The sequence below is a fragment of the Narcine bancroftii genome, chromosome 1 (genome assembly GCF_036971445.1).
Source record: "Narcine bancroftii isolate sNarBan1 chromosome 1, sNarBan1.hap1, whole genome shotgun sequence".
Classification (NCBI taxonomy): Eukaryota; Metazoa; Chordata; class Chondrichthyes; order Torpediniformes; family Narcinidae; genus Narcine; species Narcine bancroftii.
In genome coordinates this window covers 281,518,865-281,543,341 of record NC_091469.1, presented here as the reverse complement: position 1 = coordinate 281,543,341, position 24,477 = coordinate 281,518,865, and the positions used below count along the sequence as shown (strand labels likewise).

At 40.6% G+C, this 24,477-nt stretch overlaps 1 protein-coding gene and 1 long non-coding RNA gene across 2 annotated transcripts in view; one reads left to right on the top strand and one right to left on the bottom strand.

Moving 5' to 3' along the window:
• LOC138744913 (zinc finger protein with KRAB and SCAN domains 2-like) overlaps positions 1–13,529 on the bottom strand; it is a 24,718-nt gene extending 11,189 nt beyond the window's left edge. The window contains exons 1-2 of the mRNA XM_069901748.1: positions 12,954–13,529; positions 5,061–5,153 (exon numbers count right to left, since the gene is read on the bottom strand). Of these exons, the coding sequence (XP_069757849.1) occupies positions 5,061–5,153; positions 12,954–13,374 (514 nt within the window). The 5' untranslated portion in view covers positions 13,375–13,529. The remainder of the gene's footprint in view (positions 1–5,060; positions 5,154–12,953) is intronic.
• LOC138744918 (uncharacterized) lies at positions 7,084–24,477 on the top strand. Its single transcript, XR_011345870.1, has 3 exons — positions 7,084–7,179; positions 23,599–23,648; positions 24,018–24,477. It is a non-coding gene; the product is annotated as an uncharacterized lncRNA (long non-coding RNA).

Sequence of the window (24,477 nt, the reverse complement as noted above, 5' to 3'; positions counted from 1 at the left end):
CTGAAGTCTCATGTCCCAAATGGCAAGTTCTAATATCCCTATACACTGGACCACAAAGATTTTGCTTCCTGAACACTTTTGGGTGTATTTTGTGGATTTTTAGCTGTTGATCACAAAAATCACCTTAAAATTTTCCTATCACATATAATTATTTTAGATACAGAATATTTTTGTGATATTTTAAGCATATTTCCCACAGAACAAGTGGGAAACTTGTTTGGTCAGTCCAAGCCATTTCTGGGTGTGCACTCGGGTCAGGCTATTTTGCGCCCTAGGCAAGGCCAAAAACTTGCACCCCCCCACCCCCAAAAATTATTAGGTTATATACATTGCTGGGACACTAGACATTTTCTTAGACCATTGCCAATTCATTCAGTCTCTTCTCAGCTACTTATAACTTCAGGAGTTAAAAACATCTAACCATTGAATTTTAATTTGACATTACGTCCTTAAAATCTTGGGAAACTATCAGCAACTGGTACAGTTTGTTGAAAAAAAACCTGATTGCATCGATTACATAGATGTGCTTTTTTAAAAAAAAATAGAACCAATGATTAGTACTAAAATTTTAATATTGATATGCCGAAGACTTATTTTTGAACAATGGGACGTGTGCAGTTAAAAGTTAGAGCATAAGTGCAGCCCCAGTGGAAACTGAGATTACAAACACCACTTATGTTTGGAAAAGATTCTCTTCCTGCTTGGGGTTGTTAATTTATGGGTTTAATTCCTTTTCAAATTTTGAATTTGCTATGGGCTCAACGGCAGTGAATTGCACATTTCTATCTTCGACACGTAATATCAGCCCCTCCAGTTTCTTTGGTCTCATGAAGGGAACGTTAACTGACCATTTCTACCCATGGATGCAGCCTAACCTGCAGAATCCCTCCAGCTTCGATTTGTTTGTCAGGATTCTAGCACCTGCACTTTTTTTTCCTATTTTTCCATTGAATCTCATTGTCCGTTATTTAATCAAATTAAAACATTGACGGTTTTTATCTTTTTGCCTGAGCTGCATGGCACATTTTTCATTTACTGCAATTTGGACCTTCTCTCACTTAACAAACATCAATACTAACTGCAAATCTACTGTCTTGAGTGTGATTTCTGATGCAGCTTCTCAACACCTGGCACACGGAAAGGAACCTGTGAAATTCTTTCCAACTTTAAATCGTTTTTGTCTTGAAAATGGGGCTCGTAAAATGATAGGTTCTAGTGGTGAATTGTCGGCCTTGACTCCGTTGTATAATAATCAACTTATTACTTTCTCAATACATAATCGAAGTTTATTATATTGGAGATTTTAAAATGTGGAAAATTTGCGAGATTGCTTTAAAGAAGGTAAATTTTTATCTTTTGATAAGGGACAGTTATGGTATTGATAAGAATTCTTTGTTTCTTTATTATCAAATTCGATCCTTAATAAAGCATGTGTTTGGTAGAGATATGATTTTACCTGAAATGACTAAATTTGAGACTTTTCTTATGAAGGTACCAGAGAAGGGTTATATTTCAGTTATGTATCAAATATTACAGGATGGTATGGATAAAAAGGGTTGGGATAAATCTAAAGGTAAATGGGAAGCGGAAATTGGTTTTATTTTTTCCGAGGATGATTGGTCAGATATTTGTTATGTTAGTGTAACTAGACTGATAAATGCACGTTATGCAATGATTAATTATAATTTTTATTTCAATTATACTTACACCTGAAAAGCTAAAAAAATATGGATTTCATGAATCAGATTTGTGTTTTAGATGTGGTAACGCTGTTGGAACTTTTTTCATGCGGTTTGGTCATGTATATATATACAATCTTTTTGGAAGAAAGTACAATTGTTTCTGGAATACCTGTACAAGATTAAAATACCTTTAGATCCGACAGTATTTTTATTGGGTAGTTTGCAACCTCTGAAAGGTTTGGGATTAGATAAATTTCAACTTACTTTTGTATATTTAGCATTATCTGTAGCGAAGAAATGTATTGCTACTACGTGGAAAGATACAAATATGATTGATATTAATAGATGGCATAATGAGATGAAATATTGTTTAATAATGGAAAAAATCACATGTTTCGTGTGATAACTATAATTTTTTTATTAATAAGTGGTTGTTAGATTCAGAATATTTACATTTTGATTTACATTGATTAAATCTTAATATGTATGCTTAATTTTTCTTTATTTTTTTTCTCTCTTTATGGCTCTCCTTAGGAGTGTTGGCTGAAAGGGGGGGAGGGTTCTTTTTTTTTTCTTTTATATATATATAAAATATATCGTTCATGTTTAGTTTATTGTTATATATGCTACTTATTATCTGTATTTTGAACGAATAAATAAAGTTTAAAAAAAAAAGAAAATGGGGCTTGTCTCATTGTTGGGACTTTGTGGTAGCAAACGATTACCGAACCCAAACCACTTTGCTGCCCCCAAATCCTGAATATAATTTCTCAACCTATTTCTTTGGACTATGCAAATATGCTCACTGGGGAAAATCAAACAGAACCCAGGAAAATGGCATTGAGACTGTTCAGGCAACTTAACCCATCCTTAAACCTAGACCTTTAGGAAGTTTAATAAACTTACACACTTCTGGAACTTTTGACACCCTCCTTCATATTATACTGCCCACTATTACAATGGCAGGTATCCATTTTAGATCTAAAGCCATACAGGATTAGGTTAATTGGAATTGGTCACTTGAGTGTAATTGGGCCACATGGGCCAGAAAGGGCTGTTAACATGCTGTATCTCCAAATTAAAATTTAAATCATTAAGGTATCACCAAAACGAACGTTACATGGTTTCTAATCTCCCTCCAGTTAAGTCCTTGTTTGCAAGGCAAAATAGGCACTGAAATCTGTGGGTTATATTCCCACCTGTGGTTTAGTTGGCTTTTACCCCATCGATCACTTGTTAGCTGGTTCAGGCCAGGGTGGAGGAGGAACATGAACGGGAATGAAAATGGATGTCAGTTACCAAGCTTCCTCCCTGCAAAGGCAACCTCTGTCTCCCCAAAAGGGCATTTGTATTAAAAAAAGGTCCTCACACTTAAAGCAAGAGATTCAGCGATCCTTAAATCATCTGCAGAGGAAATTCATGTGAATTTCTGGCAGGAGTTCATCTGTAACAATTTTTTTTGAGCTACTTTGAAAACAGAGTGAGCAACAGAATGTTCTCCGCGCTCTCCCTACTTTACCCTCTTGCCACCACGGGACATCACTGACCAAACGTTCCCCTGCCTTAAATTTGTAACCTTGAACATCACTGAAATGGTAAATTTGAACAAAATGCAAAATGGGGCATTTAACAAAATATTTTCATCTCAAGAACTTCCAAAGTCTTCTTGGTGAGTTATTCACCACAGTCTGTGATCTTTTTGCTTCTGAAATGTGCACCGAAAACTCCACTCCACTTTCAAAAATTGGCACAATTAATCAATTCCATTAGATTTTTAAATTTTATAAAGCTCACAGCCATTATTGTACACAATCCGGCCATCCTGACAGCGCTCTCCTTGAACTCTGCACCCTGGGCAGCAACCTATTTCGCCTAATGATAGCACTGGCCCTGAGTGCAGGTGCTATGCAAATGTTATCTAAGCCCTGAGCATGCTTGGAAGGCATTTAAAGAAGTTGTTGAGAATTATTTTACAACTACAGAGCACCAAACCACATCCAGCTGATTGACAACATACTTCAAGAATACAAAATCATGAAGTGCAATATGTCATTTGATTTTCTGCATTAGCCCTTGGACTTCTTCCCTGCTGAACAGTCAGTGACAAACAGGATGAAAGTTTTCATCAGGACATTGCAACCATAGAAAAGCGGCATCAGGGCAACTGGTATCGATTAATGCTGCAGACTATTGTTGGACATTGACACAAGAGGCATCAGACACTGAGTACAAACAAAAATCAGTGGCAAAACATTTTTAAGACAGTTGAACGAATGCAATGTGTCAGCATCATTATGAGATTAAACATGCTTAATTCAAGAAAAGTTAATTTAATGTTTCTCCCAGGTCCTGCAAATCTAAAATTATCTTTGTGTTCAGCATTAAGTTGTCCAACTTTATCCCCAATTTTTTTTTAAAAAACAGGAATTAAACCATTTGAAAAAAAATGTTGCCCAGTGATATCAATTACATACCATGACATTAGTCCCCGTTCTAAGCTTTAAGGCCTAAGCATTGGTACAACATTTCTCCTTCCATATATTTTTTTAAATTTTCTCTTCAATTTGGTTTTGTAGGACAGACAAAAATGAACAATGTCTTTTCTTCCTTCTCACTTGCAAATTATAACATTTGAGCTTCAAGGAATGAGAATTGATATTGTATAGAGGGCTCAAAGGGGGTTTTGAAAAATAGATACTGAGAGGAATTCACTGGCCAAATTATTTCAGAAAACTGGTTCAACCTCTTCTTAGAGGTTTAGGCTTCTTTGCATTTCTCGATCCCCAAGAGATGCGGATTTTTGAATAAAAAGAGAATCAAGGTTTAAGGGGAACAGGCAGGAAAGTTCATTTGAGGCCAAGATTGAATCAATCATCACCTTAATGAATGGCAAAGCAGGCTCTTGGAATCACAGAGTTCCTGTCTGCTCCTTTTCCACATTTACAAATGCAGAATGTGATTACACTTAGAGAGAATGTGTGAAGATTTACTACAAGATAGGAATAGCAATTGGTTCTGCAATCTCTCACAGACATCAGGCTCATCACTGCATACCTATTTTATATTAATTTTTAAATAAGCGACAACTTCCAACTCTTTTTTTTAAAAAGTGTACTATCAGATCTTTAACAATGGAAGGGCAGATGTGGGTTCAGTGTAAACAAAAATACTAAAAAAAAATGAAACATCCTTTTTGTGCTTATTTAGAAACAAACTTAAGCCAACACCCTTTTCAAACTATATGAAACTACAGCTTTCAAAATCAAACTTACAAAAGACCATTCTTCCTTCCACAAGAGTAAAATGCCAAAATTCTGGCTGGGTGAACACTGGCTTCTAACCTTCCCTTCATTATTTATCACGAAACTTGAAACATACCCGTTACACCATCTGCTCCAGACTGCGGTTCAGGCAGAATTTCATCATCTTCCTCATCTCTACTGATGGTTGGGACTGGATAGGTACAGCATGCTGTGGGATTTTAAAATTCATTGTGTAAAATACATTTGCTCAGGCAAATTTAAAGGCAATGAGACATTCCCGAATTTAAAATTTTGGTAGAGATATCAGGATTAACAGCATTGCACAGTCAAGTTATACTGTTTTCATAAAGAGTAGCATTCATAAATATTCTGTTTCCAAACCCTTATTTTCCTCTTTCTCCTACTTCACTTTCATTCAGGCGCAGTTCCACTGGAAAATGATACTCTATGGTACCTAAACTCCATTGTGCATAGGCCCAACCTGCTCATTAGACAAGTCCTTCATCCCATTAGAAAACAGTACTCTTTAGCCCCTTTCACTCTGCCAACCCTCCGAGGAAGCAGGTAACTTACTGGACATGCAGCACCTCTGAAGCCTTTCCCACTACACCATGATTTACTGGTAAATTGGCAACCCGGTATTTGGAGGGGGTGGGGGTCCCACCTCCAGCAGTGTCATCACGAATGAAGTCTAATCGTACTATTAATAATAATGGCGAATGATTTTTGGATGCTGGCCCTGCAACTCTGTGGATCTATTGTAAAGCAGGCAAGTCTCATCAACAAAGTTATCAATGGTATGTTGGAATCACTGGCCGAAGAAGACAGGTTGTTTAGGGATCATATGAGGAGAATCAGGAAGAAGGAGGAAGAAGATAGGCAGTCCAGTCATAGACATAATACATGTGAGATTTACAAAGATCACTTCTTGGCAGCGTGTAACATTAACAGGGAACAGGTCCTCCCTCAGCCAGAGAGAGATCCTGCTCCGGGTTCAACAGCACATGGTGCCCTGGCTATTCACGAGGCTATTATCTCCACTCTGTAAAAATATGGTTTTTCATTTCCACTTTATTACAAAATGTAACAAGGAAAGTAGTGCAAATCACAAATGTAAAAGAGGTAGAATGTGGAACTGTTGTCGGTAAAAAGGGGTGCAATTTCAAATGTTACAAAAGCCCATTAGAAATGTAGGCTATAGGAGGTAGAACTGCTGCCAGTAAAAAGGGGTGCAAAAGCAGTGCAAAATTTAACAAGACATGAGGTCCAAATCAGAAAGGTAAAAGAGATAGCACTTCTGCCAATACAAAGGTGTGCAACGTCAGTGCAAAATGTAAAAAGACGAGTGCGCATGATAAATGGACAAAAGAGGGGGACAAAAAACATCATGTCAAGGTTTAATACTTATAATAATAAACATTGCTAGCGATTACCTTTGAAAGCCTTGTGTAACATTGTAGCAACACTAAATGTTCATAGTACAAAACTATATACAAAAGGTTAAACACATAATAATAAACATTTGCAACTGTCACCTTGGAAAAAATTGTTAACAGTGCAGGAATAAAATTTTTTCCACAGTACAAAAACATCTAGTGAACTAACTTAATCTTCGTGCATGCACGGCAGATAGGGTGAGGAAGAAGGGGGGAGTGAAAAACTCGCTCCCTTCCCCAAATTGAGGCCTGCTGCCCTCCCCACTCTCTGGATAGGAGTGCTGCTGCGCTGGGGTGGCACATGTGTTCTGGGAGTGCTGTCTTGGGTTCAATGTGGGAGATGGATGTTGTTGGTTTTGAGCACTGGAGAAACTATGAGTATAGTTTGATGTTCCAGTAGTTAATGTACACAGTCAAAAGAACAGAGACACGGCACATATAACTTGAGATCTAAAACTCAAGTGGTTTATTTACATAGCACATGGACTAAGTGGTGGTCAAGTCACATTCCTAGGAAGTTCAGTCATAGCTGTAGAGAGCTTACATTTGACCATATATGGTTATAGTGGACATACCTTGAGAACTAATTATGCAACAGATCATTGACATAAAACAATGAGGTTAATGACTGACCATTATTGGGTAGTCATGAGATACTTATCAGCATGCTGACTTATAGGAGACAGAGAAAGAATGGAGAAGAGCAGAGGATGGAAGGCAGATTGGGAGGGTGGAGGTGTAGTGGAACAGAATAACTCATCATGTGCATCATCTCCCACATCATGCCAGTCTGCTCACGTAAGTCATCCTGAAGGGTTGTCAGCATGCCAGCAAACCTATCGATGCTGCGCCCCAACACATTTTGCTTGCTGTAATGATTCTGATCCTGGTCTGTCCTCCTCTACTGCTGCACGTGGCCACGCCCCTGGTCCTTATCCTCCATCTCCCTTAGGAGCCTATGGATCTCAGAGATTACCTCCTATGCCCAGGTGTGTCTCCTCCTCTCCAATCCTGCAGAACAATGGAACACGTGAAATAAGTCACGGGACTCCTCACGGGCAAAAACACCGTGCAAACACTAAGGAAAACTTGTATTTATGTGCAATGCAGTCTTACCTTGTTATTGATGCGCCTCTGCCCTGCACGGCTGGGGGCATTCGAGGAATCTGTGGACATATCCCTCCTCGCACTTGTTGATGGCACAGGCTCTGGGCTTCTTGTGCTGGCACTGGGTGTCGCATTGCCTGGGCGGGCATCCATGGGGTTCTCTATCCCATTGGCCTGTGCTGCAGCACTCGGCTCGCAGAGGATGGATGTCACTCTGCAGCTTTCCATTGGGGTTCCGGAGTCATGGGAGGTAGCTGTGCTGTAGAGGTGCCTGCCTCACTGGCATGGTGGCTGTCAGTGGTCCCCGGCCTCTCCATGTTAGAGTGCAAGGCCAGAGAGGATGCCGATGGGTTGACACCAAAATCTGAGAGGACAAGTTGAAGTAAGGCCACTCCATTCTGCCTTTGCCACTCCTGCTGTTGTGGCCATTGGCCTGCATGAACTTCTTTCACAGGTTTTTCAGTTTGATAATTACCTGCACCTTATTCTTCTGAATGCCTGCGTCCTGCAGCCTGACCACCCCTGATCTGCTTGTACATCGGCCCATCTTTCACAGTCCGTGAAATATTTTGGCCACATCAGGCTACACCTTATCACGAGCATCTCCCTGACCTTGGCATCCCCCCACCAGTTGCCAGCCATCATGTGATCTGAAAATCCTGAATTCAGGTCTTTTCTGTACTTTTAACAAATTCCTAAGACTTCTAGACTGTCAGAACAGACTGTTCTCTGACAGATGAACTAAATCCTTACTCTAGAAGTGAAAATTGCAGTAGAACTAGACTGCACGTTGACAAGCACGTTTCCAAACACAAGAGTTCACTAACCTTTCTTCCTCCTTCCCGCCAACGTGACGCACACACATGCTGAGGTCACTCAGCATGATTGGGATTACAGAAACATGGCTGCAGGGTGGGCAAGCCTGGGAACTTAACATCCTTGGGTATACGATATTTAGGAGGGATCGGCAAGAAAGAAAAGGGGGTGGGGTAGTATTGATGGTGAGAGAAGGGACCGACACGATTGACAGAAAGGATATCAACTCAGAAGATGCGGAATCTATATGGGTAGAACTGAGGAATAGCAAGGGGCGGAAAACGTTAGTGGGGGTGGTATATAGGCCTCCAAATAGTAGTGTAGAGGTGAGGGAAGGCATTTAAAGAGAAATTGGAAAAGCGTGCAATAAGGGAACAGCTGTCATCATGGGAGACTTTAATTTGCATATAGATTGGACTAGTCAAATTGGTAAAAATACTGAGGAGGAATTCCTTGAATGTTTACGGGACGGTTATCTAGACCAATATATCGAGGAACCAACTCGGGAGCAGGCCATTTTACATTGGGTATTATGCAATGATAAGGGGCTAATCAACAATCTTTAGGCCCTTTAGGTAGGAGAGATCACAATATGATCGAATTCTCGACATGGAGAGTGATGAAATTAAAACCGAGACTAAGGTCCTGAATTTAAATAAAGGGAATTATGATGGTATGAGACGGGAGTTGAGTAAGATTGATTGGGTGGTGTTTATGGGGGAGTTGACTGTGGATAGACAATGGAAAGCATTCACAGATCTAATGGAGAAATTGCAAAAATCGTTTATACCGTTTTGGCATAAAAATAAACCAAAAAAGGTGACTCAACCGTGGATAACAAGGGAAATTAGAGACAGCATTAGGTCCAAAGAGAGAGCATATCAATTGGCCAAAAAAAGTACCACAACCGAAGACTGGGAGCAGTTCAAGATGCACCAAAGGAGGACAAAGGGATTAATCAAGAGAGCAAAAATAAATTACGAAAGTAAGCTTGCGGCAAATATAAAAACCGACTGCAAAAGCTTTTATAAATATGTCAAGAGGAAAAGATTGGTGAAATCCAGCATAAGTCCCTTGCAGTCGGAATCGGGAATATATAATGGGAAATAAGGAAATGGCAGACCAATTAAATTCTTACTTTAGTTCTGTTTTTACAAGAGAGGATACAAATAACCTCTCAAGGATGTTGGGAAACATAGAGACTAATGCAAAGGAGGAACTGAAAGAAATCAGTATCTCTAAGGACATGGTCTTGGGGAAATTGATGGGATTGAAGGCAGATAAATCGCAAGGGCCTGATAATCTACATCCTAGGGTACTTAAGGAAGTGGCCATTCAGATAGCAGATGCTTTAAGAATTATTTTCCAGAACTCGATAGACTCAGGATCAGTACCCATGGATTGGAGGGTAGCTAATGTTACCCCACTATTTAAAAAGGGGGAATAGAGAAAAAGCAGGGAATTATAGGCCGCTGAGCCTTACATCAGACGTGGATCGGATGGAGTCAGACGTGGATCGGATGGAGTCAACATGGATTTACAAAAGGTAAATCGTGCTTGACAGATCTATTGGAATACTTTGAGATGGTGACAGGTAAAATAGATGGGAGAGAGCCAGTGGATGTGGTGTACCTGGACTTCCAAAAGGCCTTCGATAAGGTCCCGCATAAACGACTGGCTTCCAAAATCAAGGCTCATGGGATTGGGGGCAAAGTATTGATGTGGATTGAGAACTGGCTGGCAGGTAGAAGACAGAGTTGGGATAAATGGCTCGTTTTCTGAGTGGCAGGCGGTGACCAGTGGGGTGCCACAGGGATCTGTCCTGGGACCCCAGCTGTTCACAATTTACATTAATGATCTGGATGAGGGGATTGGATGTAATATCTCCAAATTTGCAGATGACACTAAGCTAGGAGGGGTTGTGTGCACGGAAGATGGGGTCAGGAAGCTCCAGTGTGATTTGGATAAATTGAGGGACTGGGCAGATCCATGGCAAATGCACTACAATGTGGATAAATGTGAGGTTATCCACTTTGGTAATACAAACTGGAGGGCAGATTACTATTTGAATGGCAATAGATTAAAAGATGGGGAAGTGCAGAGAGACCTAGGGGTACTTGTACACCAGTCTCTGAAGGCGAGCATGCAGGTACAGCAGGCAGTTAAAAAGGCAAATGGTATGTTGGCCTTCATATCAAGAGGGTTTGAGTAATGGAACAAGGATACCTTACTGCAGCTGTACAGGGCCTTGGTGAGACCCCACCTGGAGTATTGTGTGCAGTTTTGGTCACCAATGACCTACTCCTGCTCCTATCTTCTATGTTTTATATGTTTCTATATTTCTAATCATACCAGATAAGACTGGTTGTCCTTTCACATTGCCAGAAGGCGGTTAGCGAGTTAATAACTCAGCCAGGTTCTGACTCTTACACTCACCAAAAGTCAGACCCTGGTTGAATTTAACTCACCCTGCACAGTTGGGATGTTTTGTACCACCAGATTACCGGGAACGGACCCAATAAATTAGCTGGTTAACCCACACGGAATCAGTGCTGTGAAAGGGGCTTTTGATACCTCACCCAATGAACACAATTTGTCTTTGGTGGCATCACTGATATTCAACCTAAACGGGCTCCTGAATCCAATTCTCCAACCAATCCATCTATTATTGTCAAGCTCAGTGAATAAAAAGAACAGAAATTCTCAAATTTCCTTTCCCAAATAAAGTGTACCCAAGTTTACAATATTTCACTTCCTAGTGTCCAGAGCAACCTCCGAAGCTCAATGTAGATTGGAGGTAAAACACCAAACATTTTGTATTGTACAACGCAGTCATTGGGCCAACCAAGTTTGTGATGACCAGCACATTCACTCAACAGGCTGATGGTTCACCCAAATTTAAATTCCACTGTAGAAGATCTGGCAGATGCAAACTTTGTACCACCATTCATAAGAGGACAAGTAACAAATAGAACAAATGTCTGCAATATTAAAATCAATGTAACATCCAAACATCAACATAGCACCAAAAGGCAAGGAATGATGTGACTATGTAAGAGGCTTATTTGTAAGTATATGTTAGCAGGATGCACAGATTACACATGGGGGGGGGGAGAATCAAAATCAATGTCATAAAGTATCAGATCAGTTAAGTCATTTACAACTTTTAACTGTGAAGTGGATCATTAAACTATGCAAAATATGAAATTAAGACAAAAGTGCTGCAAATACAGGATCATTTGACTCTAAAATAAATCAGAATACTGTGTTGCATTCCCTCTCTAACACCATGAAGTCATGCATAGAATTTAACACGTCAATGGAATTCAAAATAAATTGCACTGTATGTACATTGCAGTTTTTAGTTTCAATACTAGATGTTGCTACCATTTTGCAATACTACTCATCCATGAAAATGTTTAAAAAAAAACATTTACCTCAGTTAATTAAACATGGTGGAACCAAAAAGATGGAAAATAGCAAGGGAATGCCAAAAATTTCAGACACCATGGGAAAACGAATACTTTTCAATAAAAGTCATGAGGAAGTGTGTTGGTTTGATTTGCAAGGAATCAGTTAACTTTAAAAGCCTATATTTAATATCCATAGATTTCCACATTGCTTTGATCTACATTCATTGAGAGTTGTGGAGGAATGTTGGAGACTGTCTTGTCCTGTTCTTATTTTGCAACCAGCTTTTCAATATTGCACTGCTTTTTGAATGAGAGTATTATTGTATTCATTTAAAGAGCAGCAAATACAGTAATGCCTACTGCAATATATAAACATATCAATAAACTGCTGTAACGTCAACAGTTAAAACTGTTCAGTTATTTTGATAGAAAATTAATTTTCAATGGCACAGGATTTTCTGGTCCACAAACACCGTTTTTCTTGCAGTGGAACTGGTTGAAAACTGCCGGGCTTAATATTGTTTGGCCCGTGACTCCTGATATCTTTCTGCATGAGGCCCACAACCAAAAACGTTTGGCCACCTCCTGGAGTAGAAGAACCAAGCACGTCAAAAAAAAAATGAGCTGGAAACAATTATCTTTGGCTGGAGAGGATGTCTCCTCCACAGCTTGAAATGGTGACTGTGGACATCAGTGCTCTTCATGTGAGTGGAAATTGCCCGCATGTCACGCAGTCACATGCATCGGGAGCATCGATGCAGCAGTCGCCAGCCATTGAAATTAACATGATACCAAAAAAAAGCCCCAAATTAAGAGACACAAAATCAAGCAATTTCCAAACACTGCCTGCACTCCTCCAAGCAGGAACAGATCTAAAAACAATTTCATGATCTCTGAAAAGAACTGGTGCCTGTATTTGGAATATTATGAATATTATGGTCAGCAGAAGCGCCGTGACGATTGCACAGGAGGATCTGAAAGGTGACACACAGGAGGAGTGGCGTAATGCTGACAAGCCTTGCCTGACAGCAGGTGGTGTGTAGGCTCGGAAAACCGGGGGCTCGATCTTTAAAAATGACTGCAATACATTTCTCGGACGCCCACAATGCGCTCTTCAACCTCTTTAAACCGATGTCTACCCTCTCCTTTTATCAGGAGGCATCCTGATAAAAGAAAACATTCTAAAATGGGGCGATTGTTATTTCCCCCGCTGTCAAAGCGGCTTAAAATTCTGACCTGTCATGTTTTCCGAGGGCGAAGAAGCCCGGGGCGGTGCATTTTGGAATTTATTGTCCGCCTCTTCCTCTTTGACCACGACATGAAGGAAGGTTTTCTCCGGTGCTCTCTCGGCCTGGAGAGGTCGGCACCCCAACACCGCGTCTATTTCACTGTAGAAGCGCATGGATTTGCACCTCCGGCCGGATTTCCTTTGATTCACCATGATCCTGTATTCGTACTTCAGGTTCTTCACCTTGGCCCGGCATTGCTTCCAATCGCGATTGACCCCCAATTCTTTCAGGCTATTGGAGATCCTCACGAACACATCTTTATTCCTGACTTTGCCGGCCAGCTGATCCTGAATGGACCTGTCTTTCCAAATGGACAACAAGCCTTTGATCTCTTGGTCTCCCCAATTCTTACTCGCTCTCCTCGCCATCCTTGACGACCGTGATCACCATTCAGTTTATTCACGGTTTTTACGGGATGAAATGAAAGTTGCCAAAAGAAGACGTGAGCTCAAAGGAAGAGTGTGCCGGTAATGGTGGGAGAGGGGAGAAGTTGGCCCGGGCGCCTCCGACACTGCGCGTGGAGAATACGTCACTGGGTAACTCGATACGGGAGCGTAGCGTCGGGGGGGCGGGTTGCAACAAACCTCCAGCGCTGGTCGAGGAGAGGAAATGCGACGCGGTCCGCATTGGAGGTGTCTTTTTATGGTTAAATGTCGATTGCATCTAAATTGAGGGTTTTTTTAATTGTTAAATGTCGAATGCATCTGAACTGGTAAAGCCCCATTCAACGGGAAAAGAAACGCGCCGGGAATTTCTCATTCCTGCTCAAGTCGAACGTGTTCAGACAAGATCTATTGCGGGTCGGTCGGCTGGTTCCAGGAGGCAGGGTGGTGTATCTCATTTTGATAACACGAACCACTGATGCGTTTCATTCGGTGACGAATTTGTGTGGAGTTTTCGCATACTAAATGCAGGCGGCACATTGCACTCCTTGCTCCATAAAAAAAGCATGTGCCTGACTAAACATTGAAATCTACCACACCTTAAAAAAAAATTAGGTGCTTCACCGGTGAAAATCACTGGAACACATCATGAACCGAATTTGTCGACATCCCCCCCAAAAATGCAATACCCATCATTCAGAGATTTTCAAAGTATCATTAAGAGGTTTTGGTCACACCTGTCGGACTCTGGCTTTACCCTACCCTTAATTTAGTCTTTGTGTTGTCTGAGTCCAGCGTGTTCTTTAGAATGAAGTGATAGGAGAAGGTATTCGGTGTAACAATCAGTTTATTACACAGCACAAGAATAAAGCTTAGTCGAGCTCTGGGTCACTGTGGAGGTCACCTCCACAGTGAGCTATTCCCCAAGTCTGACCCCTATTGTCCAGTCTGCTCAGTTTATATAGATCCAAATTACCATACAGAACAAAAGTTGGCTTCCTTTGCTAGATTTTTTAATAAAGTATATCACCAGCAATTTTTCCTATTCTACAGTTTATCTCGGGTGTAGACCTCTTATCTTAAATCCTCAAGATCAGACCATCCTATTGTTTTGAAATCAATTCCTACCCCAGATATTTCCAATCATCATTCTGTCCTGTCTGGCCAATTTCTTCTGTTCTCCTTAACACCTTATCATACAGAACAAAAGTTGCCTTCCTTTGCTAGATCTTTTTGCATAAGGGTTATCACAAGTCATCTCCTGTTTTGCAGATATCTGGGGTGTAGCGCTCCCATCTTAATCCTCCAGGCCAGACTATCCTGTTGTTTTGATCAGAAATTAATTCATCCCCAGATATTTCTAATCACCATTCTGTTCCTGTCTGGCCAATTTCTGCTGTTCTCTTTAACACCTCCTCATGCCTTAATCTTCCTCCTAGACTGGTTTTCCATTCCCTTTGTTTCTTACAGGATACTCTTTGTTCTGGTCTGACCTGTGTCTCCTGTGCTACTCAACACCTCCTTCAGTTTGAGCAATCCTCCTAAATCGTTTCATACATTTCCTCTCCCTTGTATTTTGGGAGCAGACAATTCTACCCCTACTGTACTCAGCCAACTTTGCTCTATGCTGTGATTGCCTCTTAATTACATTACTCTTTTCCCTTAACCATGAAGTAAATATAAAATTGTTACATCATATATTCCGTGATATTTTAACCCCTAGATTCCACCAGTAAACATGACGCAAATATAATATTGTTACATAGTCATATATATTGTTTGCTTTGGCTTGGCTTCGCGGACGAAGATTTATGGAGATATTGTAAACATGAAGTAAATATAAGATTGTTAAATAGTCATATATTCCATGATGTTTTAACCCCTAGATTCCAACACACCATAGATTGACGCACCGTATAAAGGGTCAGAATAATAAGCACGTTGTAATGTTCCTTTTATTGTTTTTTTTAACAATAAACTTGGGTTCTTTTTAAACGATATCAGCCAAAACACACAGCACTAAGACCTCATGTGGAGGCATCCATCTTGAAACCCCAAGATGCCACAAACTCATCTTCGACTCCTCCTAGTGGCAGCGTGCTATCATTACATCCCCTTTCCTTAAGATCTTTTATCTTTAACAACATGATGTGATAGCACAGATTCTATCAGCAATGTATATATTTACAGATTGTAGTGCAGGATGAGAGCATAGCCACACCTACTGACAGGTCTTAAAGGGTTGCTCCTAGCCAGACCAGGTCATTCTGGACTGGTCGACCAACATGTGATATGCGCCAGTCCTTTAGTTAATAAAAGCCTTGGTTTGGATCAACAAGCCTTTGGTTCTCTTTCGACGTGCTCTACACATGACACATTAAATTTAAAATTCAATAGAAACTTTTTAAGTGTGCAGTTCTTTCTCTTTTTGAGATTTGGTCTGTCAGGTGCTTTGACAGCACATGTGGATCTTCTTAACACAGCTGCGTGTGTCATCTCTGCTGGTCGACTACTGTCCAGAACAGGTGGCGCTTCCTCTGTTGCTGTGCAGGCTGGACCTTCTGCATCTGTCTCTTCCTGCAGTATCTCTTGCGTTTTCAGTCGGCTCTTTCAAATCCTCCTCAATATTTGATCATCCTCTATTCTGACCATGTAGGAGCAGGGATTGACTTCCAACAGAACAGTAGCCTTTTCATCCCAAGTGTTGGAATCTCTGAGTCTCACTGTGTCGTGTTGTGCCCTAATTTTCTCGCTGACTTGTCATAGTTTGCTTTCTGGCTCCCTTGCAGACCTTTTTGTTTCCATTTGACATCTCTGTTCATGTTTGGATCTGCAGAGTAGGGAAGTGTGGTATGTGGTCTACGTCTCATCAGGAGCTCAGCCCAGTATCTCAACAGAGCTAGATAAGGATTTGACCCACTGTCTTGTGTTTTCTTAAGCAGCTGTTTAAATATGTGAACTCCTTTCTCTGTTTTACCATTTGACTGTGGATGGAGAGGACTTAAAGTCACATGTCAAAATAATACTCTACTGCAGTGTCCTGGAATTCTCTACAACTGTAGCATGGTCCATTGTCACTGTAGATGATTTGAGGAATTCACTGTCTTGCAAAGATCGACTTCATGTATCTGATCATACAGGCCACAAACATGTTGGAAAGCAGTGCAATCTCAGGATAGTTGGAAAATAGTCAATAACCAGCAGGTACTTCTTTCCATCCAAGTTGAACAGATCAGTCCCAAACTTTCTGCCATGGCTCCTCTGGTAAATCAGTTATGGTCATAGGTACCTTTGGCTGCTTTGCATAATATTTCATCAGGTCTCACAGCTTGAGACCATTCTGTCGGTGAGCAGTTATGCATTTATTCTCTTGCATTTTTCCAGTCCAAGGTGCCCCTCGTGCAACCTTTTCAGCACATTTTGTCACAGTGATTGAGGAATGATAATTCTGCTCTGCCTGAGTAGAAGCCCATTGACAAAACTCAGCTCTGCTCTGATGTTGTAGTATGGCTGACATTTACCTCCAGGCCAATCTTCATTCAGATTCTTGATGATCTTCTGTAGAACTATGTCCTTTTCTGTTTCAGCTGCGATCTGCTTGGATTTCATGTCAGATAGGGGAAGAGATTCAGTGATCAGGTTCACGTGCAGATTCACACCTGTCTCTGTGGAACTCTTAATGTGTGCTTCACTTTGCATTGTCGCCCTGGAGAATGTATCAACCAGCACAATAAGTTTCCCTAGGGTTTACACCAATTCAAAGTCATAATATTGTAGCTTCATTATCAGTCTTTGAATTCGCGGCGACATCCCACTGAGGTTGCCATGAATGTTGGTAGATCATACACGTAACTGTGGAATTTCTCAAGTCCATAGACCAGATCTAGATACTCTTTCTCTATCTATGCATCTCGACATTCAGATGTGGTCATTGTCCTTGATGCATATGTAACTGGCCTCCAATCTTCTCCCACAGCCTGAAGTGGTACAGCACCTCTTCATCTTTTGATACATGTAGATATTTTTTTCCTTCTGGATGGGTCAAAGAACATCAAAAGCTCCAGTTCTGTAGTTAGAGTGGTCTTCAGTTGTCCCCATTCTTCCTCGCGGTTGGCATCCACTTGAATTCACATTTGTCATGTACCAACTTCCTCAGGTACATTGTTTTGGAAGATAGGTATGGTATGAATTTACCAATGAAATTGATCATTCCCATCACTCTCAATATGCCCTTTTTGTCAGTGGGTCTGGGCATCTCTAGAATTGCTTTCACCTTGCTCTTGTATGGCTCCACGTAAGGTGATCTCCTTCACACCAAACTGACATTTTGCACTGTTTAGCTTTAATCCTTGCTTCTGGATGCATTGTAACTCTTTGATGGGTCTCTTGTCATGTTGCTCCTGTGTGGATCCCCACAGGATCATGTCATCCATGTACATGCATATCCCATTTATGCCTTCTATGATGTTCTCCATTGTCCACTTCCGGAGCTGAGGAAATTCCAAAAGGCATTCTTAAACAGGAGTATCAGCCAAACTGTGTATTAAATATACACTATTTTGTGGTATCTTCATGCAGTTTTAATTACCAGAAGCCCAGGCATGCATCCAATTTGGTGAAAAACTTTGCACTGATCCTCTCACTTGTAATTTCATCCCTGGTTGGAATCTTTTTTTTTAATTTTTTTATTTTTCACACCATAAATCACATTAGCCACGATATACACTATTTCTTTTTCACACATATACAGTGACTTTTTCTCCCCCCCTCCCTCCTCCCAAGCCACCCCCCCACCCCCCCCCTCTCATCCATTTTAGGTATACAATCTAGGTTGCATTAAGCCAGTCAGACAATGTTGTCATTCAACAAAAATTCTACTGAGTCCATTCTTTTCTTTCCTTCTCCTTCCATCAACTTAGGTAATGTTTGTCCCCGGTAGGTTTTCGCTATTGTATTTAATGTAAGGCTCCTATACTTGTTCGAATATTTCAATATTATTTCTTAACCTATATGTTATTTTTTCTAATGGAATACATTTATTCATTTAAATTTAGTAGTTTCTTCCTTTTAATTTGGTTATGTATTCCATTAATATTTAAAGTCATATAGTTCAGCGTAGCCCTTTTATATTTTGTTTATCTTCTCTTTCCGTTTTTCCATCATTACCTTTCCTCCTTTTCCATTTCTGTTTTCTTATTTTCAACTCTTTATAAGACAACATTCCTACAACATCCAACATTTTCCTTATTCTCCTATTTCTATCTTATTTATCCCCAATCTCCCCTTCCCCTCCTGAGTTGTCCTTTATCCCTTGTCGGACAACTACATCTCCCCTCTCCATTTGGATTTGCGAATCCACTCGCAAGCGTCAACTGATTTTGCAGTGACCGCTATTTCCCCCCACCCCGCCTCCCCCAGAAAAGATTTCACTTTTCATATGTCACAAAGGTCACTCTTTTAATTCCCTCCTTATTCTCTCTATTCCATTACCTTCCCTTATTAATTCTTGTCTATACTATCTATATTTTCCTCTAAGTACAGATACATTCACGTATGCACATTGTCTCTATTCACTCTTATACCTCTTTACCCGCATACATATCAATCGTGATCATTTTTACTCTCATTACCCGTCTTCATCCCTCAGTCTATTTTTGTCTTTACCCACATACATATCAATCGTGATCATTTTAACTCTCATTACCCGTCTTCCTCCCTCAGTCTATTTTTGTAATTGTTCTGCAAATTTTCGTGCTTCTTCTGGATCCGAGAATAGTCTGTTTTGTTGTCCTGGAATAAATATTTTCAATACCGCTGGATGCTTTAGTATAAATTTATACCCTTTCTTCCATAAAATCGCCTTTGCTGTATTGAACTCTTTTCTCTTCTTTAGGAGTTCAAAACTTATATCTGGATAAATGAAGATTTTTTGCCCTTTATACTCCAGTGGTTTGTTGCCCTCTCTTACTTTTTCCATTGTCTTCTCCAGTACCTTTTCTCTTGTAGTATATCTTAGGAATTTTACTACAATAGATCTTGGTTTTTGTTGTGGTTGTGGTTTAGAGGCCAATACTCAATGTGCCCTTTCTATTTCCATTTCTTGCTGTAGTTCTGGACATCCTAGGGTCTTAGGGATCCACTCTTTTATAAACTCCCTCATATTCTTGCCTTCTTCATCTTCCTTAAGGCCCACTATCTTTATGTTATTTCTTCTGTTATAATTTTCCATTATATCTATTTTTTGAGCTAGTAGTTCTTGTGTCTCTTTAGTTTTTTTATTAGATTCCTCCAATTTCTTTTTTAAGTCTTCTACCTCCATTTCTGCTGCTACTGCCCGCTCTTCCATCTTGTCCATTTTCTTTCCCATTTCTGTTAAGGTCATCTCTATTTTATTCATTTTCTCTTCTGTGTTGTTTATTCCTTTTCTTAAATCATTAAATTCCTGTGTTTGCCATTCTTTAAATGACTCCATGTATCCTTTAATAAGAGAAAGTATATCCTTTATCTTGCCTTTCTTTTCTTCTTCTATTTCACTGTACTCTTCCTCTTCCTCTTCTTCTTCCTCTGGGTTGGCCATCTGTTGTTTCTTTGGTTCCCTTTCCTTCTCTTCTTTCTTGTTTCTATTGTCTTCTGAGGTCTCTTCTTGCTGCAGGTGTTCTGCAGCTGTCATTGCCGGCTGTGGAGATCGACTCCCCAGCTGGTCCCCCCTCCCGTCGGTGTGTTTTTTTTCATTCGCATCGCGCACTTTTACTCGGCTCAGCGAGCCATTTTTGTAGTCCATTATTTACCGACCTGAGGGAGCGGGTTTCTCTCTCCGCAGCGGGCCTCTTCGGACAGGTAAGGCCTTCACCTTTTTCCTCCTTTGTCTTCTCTTCCTCTCTTCTTACCGTTGCTTTCGATTTTTCTTTTTTTGTCGCCATCTTCTTTCCACCTTTATACTCACTTTTCTGTAACTTTTATTTCTGTGCCTTTGTGTTTTCCTTTGTTTTTCCCGACTTTTCTGGAGAGGGCTGGAGTTCACCGTCCGGCCACTACTCCATCACGTGACTCCTCCCTGGTTGGAATCTGATAATGTTCCCTCTTTATAGCGGCATTTATATTCTTTTGGGTCCATGCAGATGCGTAGGTCACTGTTCTTTTTGACACACACCATTGAATTCACCCATTCTGTGGGCTCCTCCACTTTCTTTATGACCCCAAGTGACATCATTCGGACGAGTTCCTGCTGACCTTGTCTTTTAGTGGTGCTGGAACCTGCCTCAGGGCATGCACTACTGGCTGTGCATCCTCCTTTAATTTTATCTTATAGGTGAATGGTAGAACACCAAACCCCTTGAAGATGTTGGGCAATTGATCCAGTATTTGCTCTACGCTGTTCTGTGCATTGGCACTGTTAATGGAGTTTACCCTCTTGACTAAGCCTAAGTTTTCACCTGCTTTGTCACCAAGCATGTCCATCTAGGACTACTACAAACATGAGGTGGTGCTCTTTACCTTTAACTTTCACCTTGAGTCTACATGTGCCTTTCGTGTCAATGCGTTGGCCTAACCTGAACAGAATTTGGATGGATGTGTGGCTTTATCTTTATTGGCCTGATGTCGCACTTACAGATCAAATTGGCCTTTGCCCCTGTGTCCAGTTTAAAAGGAATATCAGCATCATTTGCACCATCCATTTGTCCTGCTCAACTCTGTTCATTCTTGGCTCTTCAGTGTCAATTGGTTTGAAACCTTCCTGCGTTACCATGGCATCACTGAGGGCAGTTTCTTCTATAGCATGCACACTTTCCCTTTGGTAAAACATTGCTTTGTGTAGTGATTCTGTCCTTTGCACTTCTTACAGATCAGTCCCAAACTTTCTGCCACGGCTCCTCTGGTAAATCAGTTATGGTCATAGGCAGGGCATTGTTCTGGTGCATGTTTAGTGCTACATCATTTACAATTGAATGTCCCTCTGTCCTCTTGTTGTTTCCTATATCTCGTTCCCTGTTTATGTGTGCATCCAGTCACTGTGGCTATGGTTGTGCGTTCGTTTTCACCGGCACTTGCACTCAGTGATCACTGAACTTTTTCACAGCTCCAGCTAAGGTAAGCTCTGTCTCTCGTAGCAACATCTCTCTCACTTTTTTGTCAATAATTCCAAACACAATGTGATCACAGATCCTAGAATCTTGCAGCAATTCAAAATTGCATTTTCTTGCTTTCAATTTCAATTCTGATAAAAAAGTATCAAAGCTCTCATTTTCCTTCTGTGAGCAGCGTCCATCGAACATCTCGATAACTTTGTCAAACTTGTCTTTTTTGCTTCAGCAAAAACAAATGTGCTGAAAACCTCTAGTGCTTGAGGTCCCATCATGGTAAGTAGCAGTGCAATCCTCCTTACATCCAGTTTGTTTTCGAGTTTGAACAACTGCCAATCATGGTCGACATTCCCATGACCTTGAGGGACACATCATTTTGTACATCTAACCCGAGGTGGGACACTCTGTCTCTGATGCCCTCCAGTGATCAGGAGGATCACCAACTCCAAATCACCACAATAGGTAGATAGAAATGGGAGGGTCGGAGAAGAAAGCTGGGAAGTTCAAAGAACAGATTTATTGTCAGAGTACATAATGATATTACATACAACACTGAGATTATTTTTCCTGTGGGAAAGGCAGAATTACCACAAAAAATGGTACTCAAGAAGATATGTACACATGTAAACAAAGAAATGTAAACAAAACAAACTGAATGTGCAATATAGAGAAAAAAAATAAAGTGTACAATAAGAGTCCTTATTTGAATCTCTGATTGAGTTTGTGGTTGAGGAGTCTGATTGTGGAGGGGTCATAACTGTTCCTGAACCTGGTCGCATGAGTCTTGTAGCACCTCTACCTCTTTCCTGATGGTAGCAGTGAAAACAGAGTGTGTGCTGGTTGATGAAGATTGCTGCTGCTCTCTAACAGCAGTATTCTCGAAAGATGTTCCCTTTAGTGGGGAGAGATTTTCCTGTGATTGTACGGGTGCTGTGTCCTCTATCTTCTGCAGGGTTTTCCGCTCAGGGATATTGGTGTCCCCGTACCAGGCCATGATGCAGACGGTCAGCACACTTTCCACCACACATCTGTAGAAATTTGTCAGGGTTTCCAATGTCATACCAAACCTCCACAAACTCCTGAGGCAGTAGAGGTGCTGATGTGCTTTCTTCACAATGCTATTAGTGTGTTGGGTCCAAGAAAGATCCTCTGACGTAGTTAAATTTAAGTTCTTGGGAATCACTAAGTGATGGGGGGAAAAGGTAGCTTTCTGAATGAGGAAAGGGAAGAAGATGGGAGAGCTGGAGGAAAGGAAACAGAGGGATGTGGAGAGAGAGAGAGAGAGAGAGAGAGAGAGAGATAATCCAGGATTTTGCATGGATTAGGGCATTTCAGGTTTCAGGAAAGATGGATAGGCTGGGTTTATTTGCCTTGAAGCAGACGAGACTGGCTGGTGACCTGAGAGAAATGTAGAAAATTATTTCAACTAAAAGACAGCAACTCCCACAGTGCTCTCTTCTATCTTGGAACAAGAGCTGAAATGATTTTGTGCTCAAATCTCTACAGTGTGGCTTGAGCTCCTCAACACAAGACTTAGAGTTGAATGCATCTCCAGCTGAGTTACTTCATGAGATACTATTGATGTTATGTATATAAAATCAAGCTAGTTTTGTGGAGAACAAGTCATCGAATGAGATGACTTTTAATCTGTTAAGCAGAATGTTGGTCTGCAGAGGTAAATTCTATGCGCTCTTCTTGAGAAGGAAGCTTTTGCATCCATCTCTGAAGTGTTGGAGAACACAAATAAGTCATGTATAAATTGCCACATTCCTGCATTTTACATATAACAGGAGGCACGGTCCCTGCTCTCACCCCCCCCACCCCCTCCCAGCACCAGCCTGACTGTGGGCAGATGAGGCTCTGGACCTCACCCGAACCTTGGTGCTCCTTGCCCTCCTCCCCAAGGCTGGCATTTATGCCAAAATCGGAAAAACAATAAGGACCACAGAAGGAAAAGCACGAGGCTAGCACAGTTTTGATGCCCCCTCTGCGAGAAATGTAAGAAACTGCACTAGTGGTTTTTTTTTCATGCTTTTTTAGGGTCAGTTTTCTTCCTTTCATTTGATCATAACTTTTATTACATTTTTCAATTCTAAGATATAATAAAATGTTGATTAATCTGTTTCAGGGAGCTCCTGCTGTTGTATATTCAAAACGAGCAGACCAAGCAAGCAAAAGGTTTGTCAATATTCAGTGGAGTTCTTGAAGTTTAAGTTTATACCTGCTGTACACGATGAACATGCACCTTTTTGCCTATTATGCCAAAGACTTTGACTAATTAATCAATGAAACCAGGCCATCTTGAAGCTCATTTCAGGGTAAAACATCCTAATCATGTCAATTCGAAATTGGAATATTTTAAACCACTGAAAGAGAAGTTTGAAAATAGATCAAAAATTACTTCATTATTCGCTGCGCAAACTACAGCCCTTCATCGGTCCCTTGAAGTTAGCTATGAAATTTCTCTGCTGATAGCAAAACATAGGAAGAATCATACGATTGGGGAGGAAGTGATTAAACCCACCATATAATTGTTTCTCTAAACAGTTCTGCAAAAGGATGACAAAGATGCCATTGAGTAATAGTACTGTCTGCAGCAGAACAGATGACATGGGTCAAGATGTTGAAAAAGAGCTTATTGAGAAGCTGAAATCACAAAAGTTCTCAATACAACTGGATGAATCAACCATACGGGACAGTGAGGCTCTGTTCTTTGCATACGTGAGATAAATTGATTAGGAAGTATTTCAATAAGAGATGTTGTTTTGTTAATCATTAGAAATAACCACTACTACAATTGATATCTACAGCAAGTTCAAAATTATTTGGATGAAAATGAAATACCAAAAGGAAATATTGTATCTTGTGCTTCAGATGGTGCACCTGCTATGATGGGTAAAAAAAAATTAATGATGAAAATCCAAACACGTTGGTTGTGCAACCAAGAAAACTTCTGCGAATATCTGTTTTGTGTTGATAAAAATGCAGAACATGTGAGATTATTGAC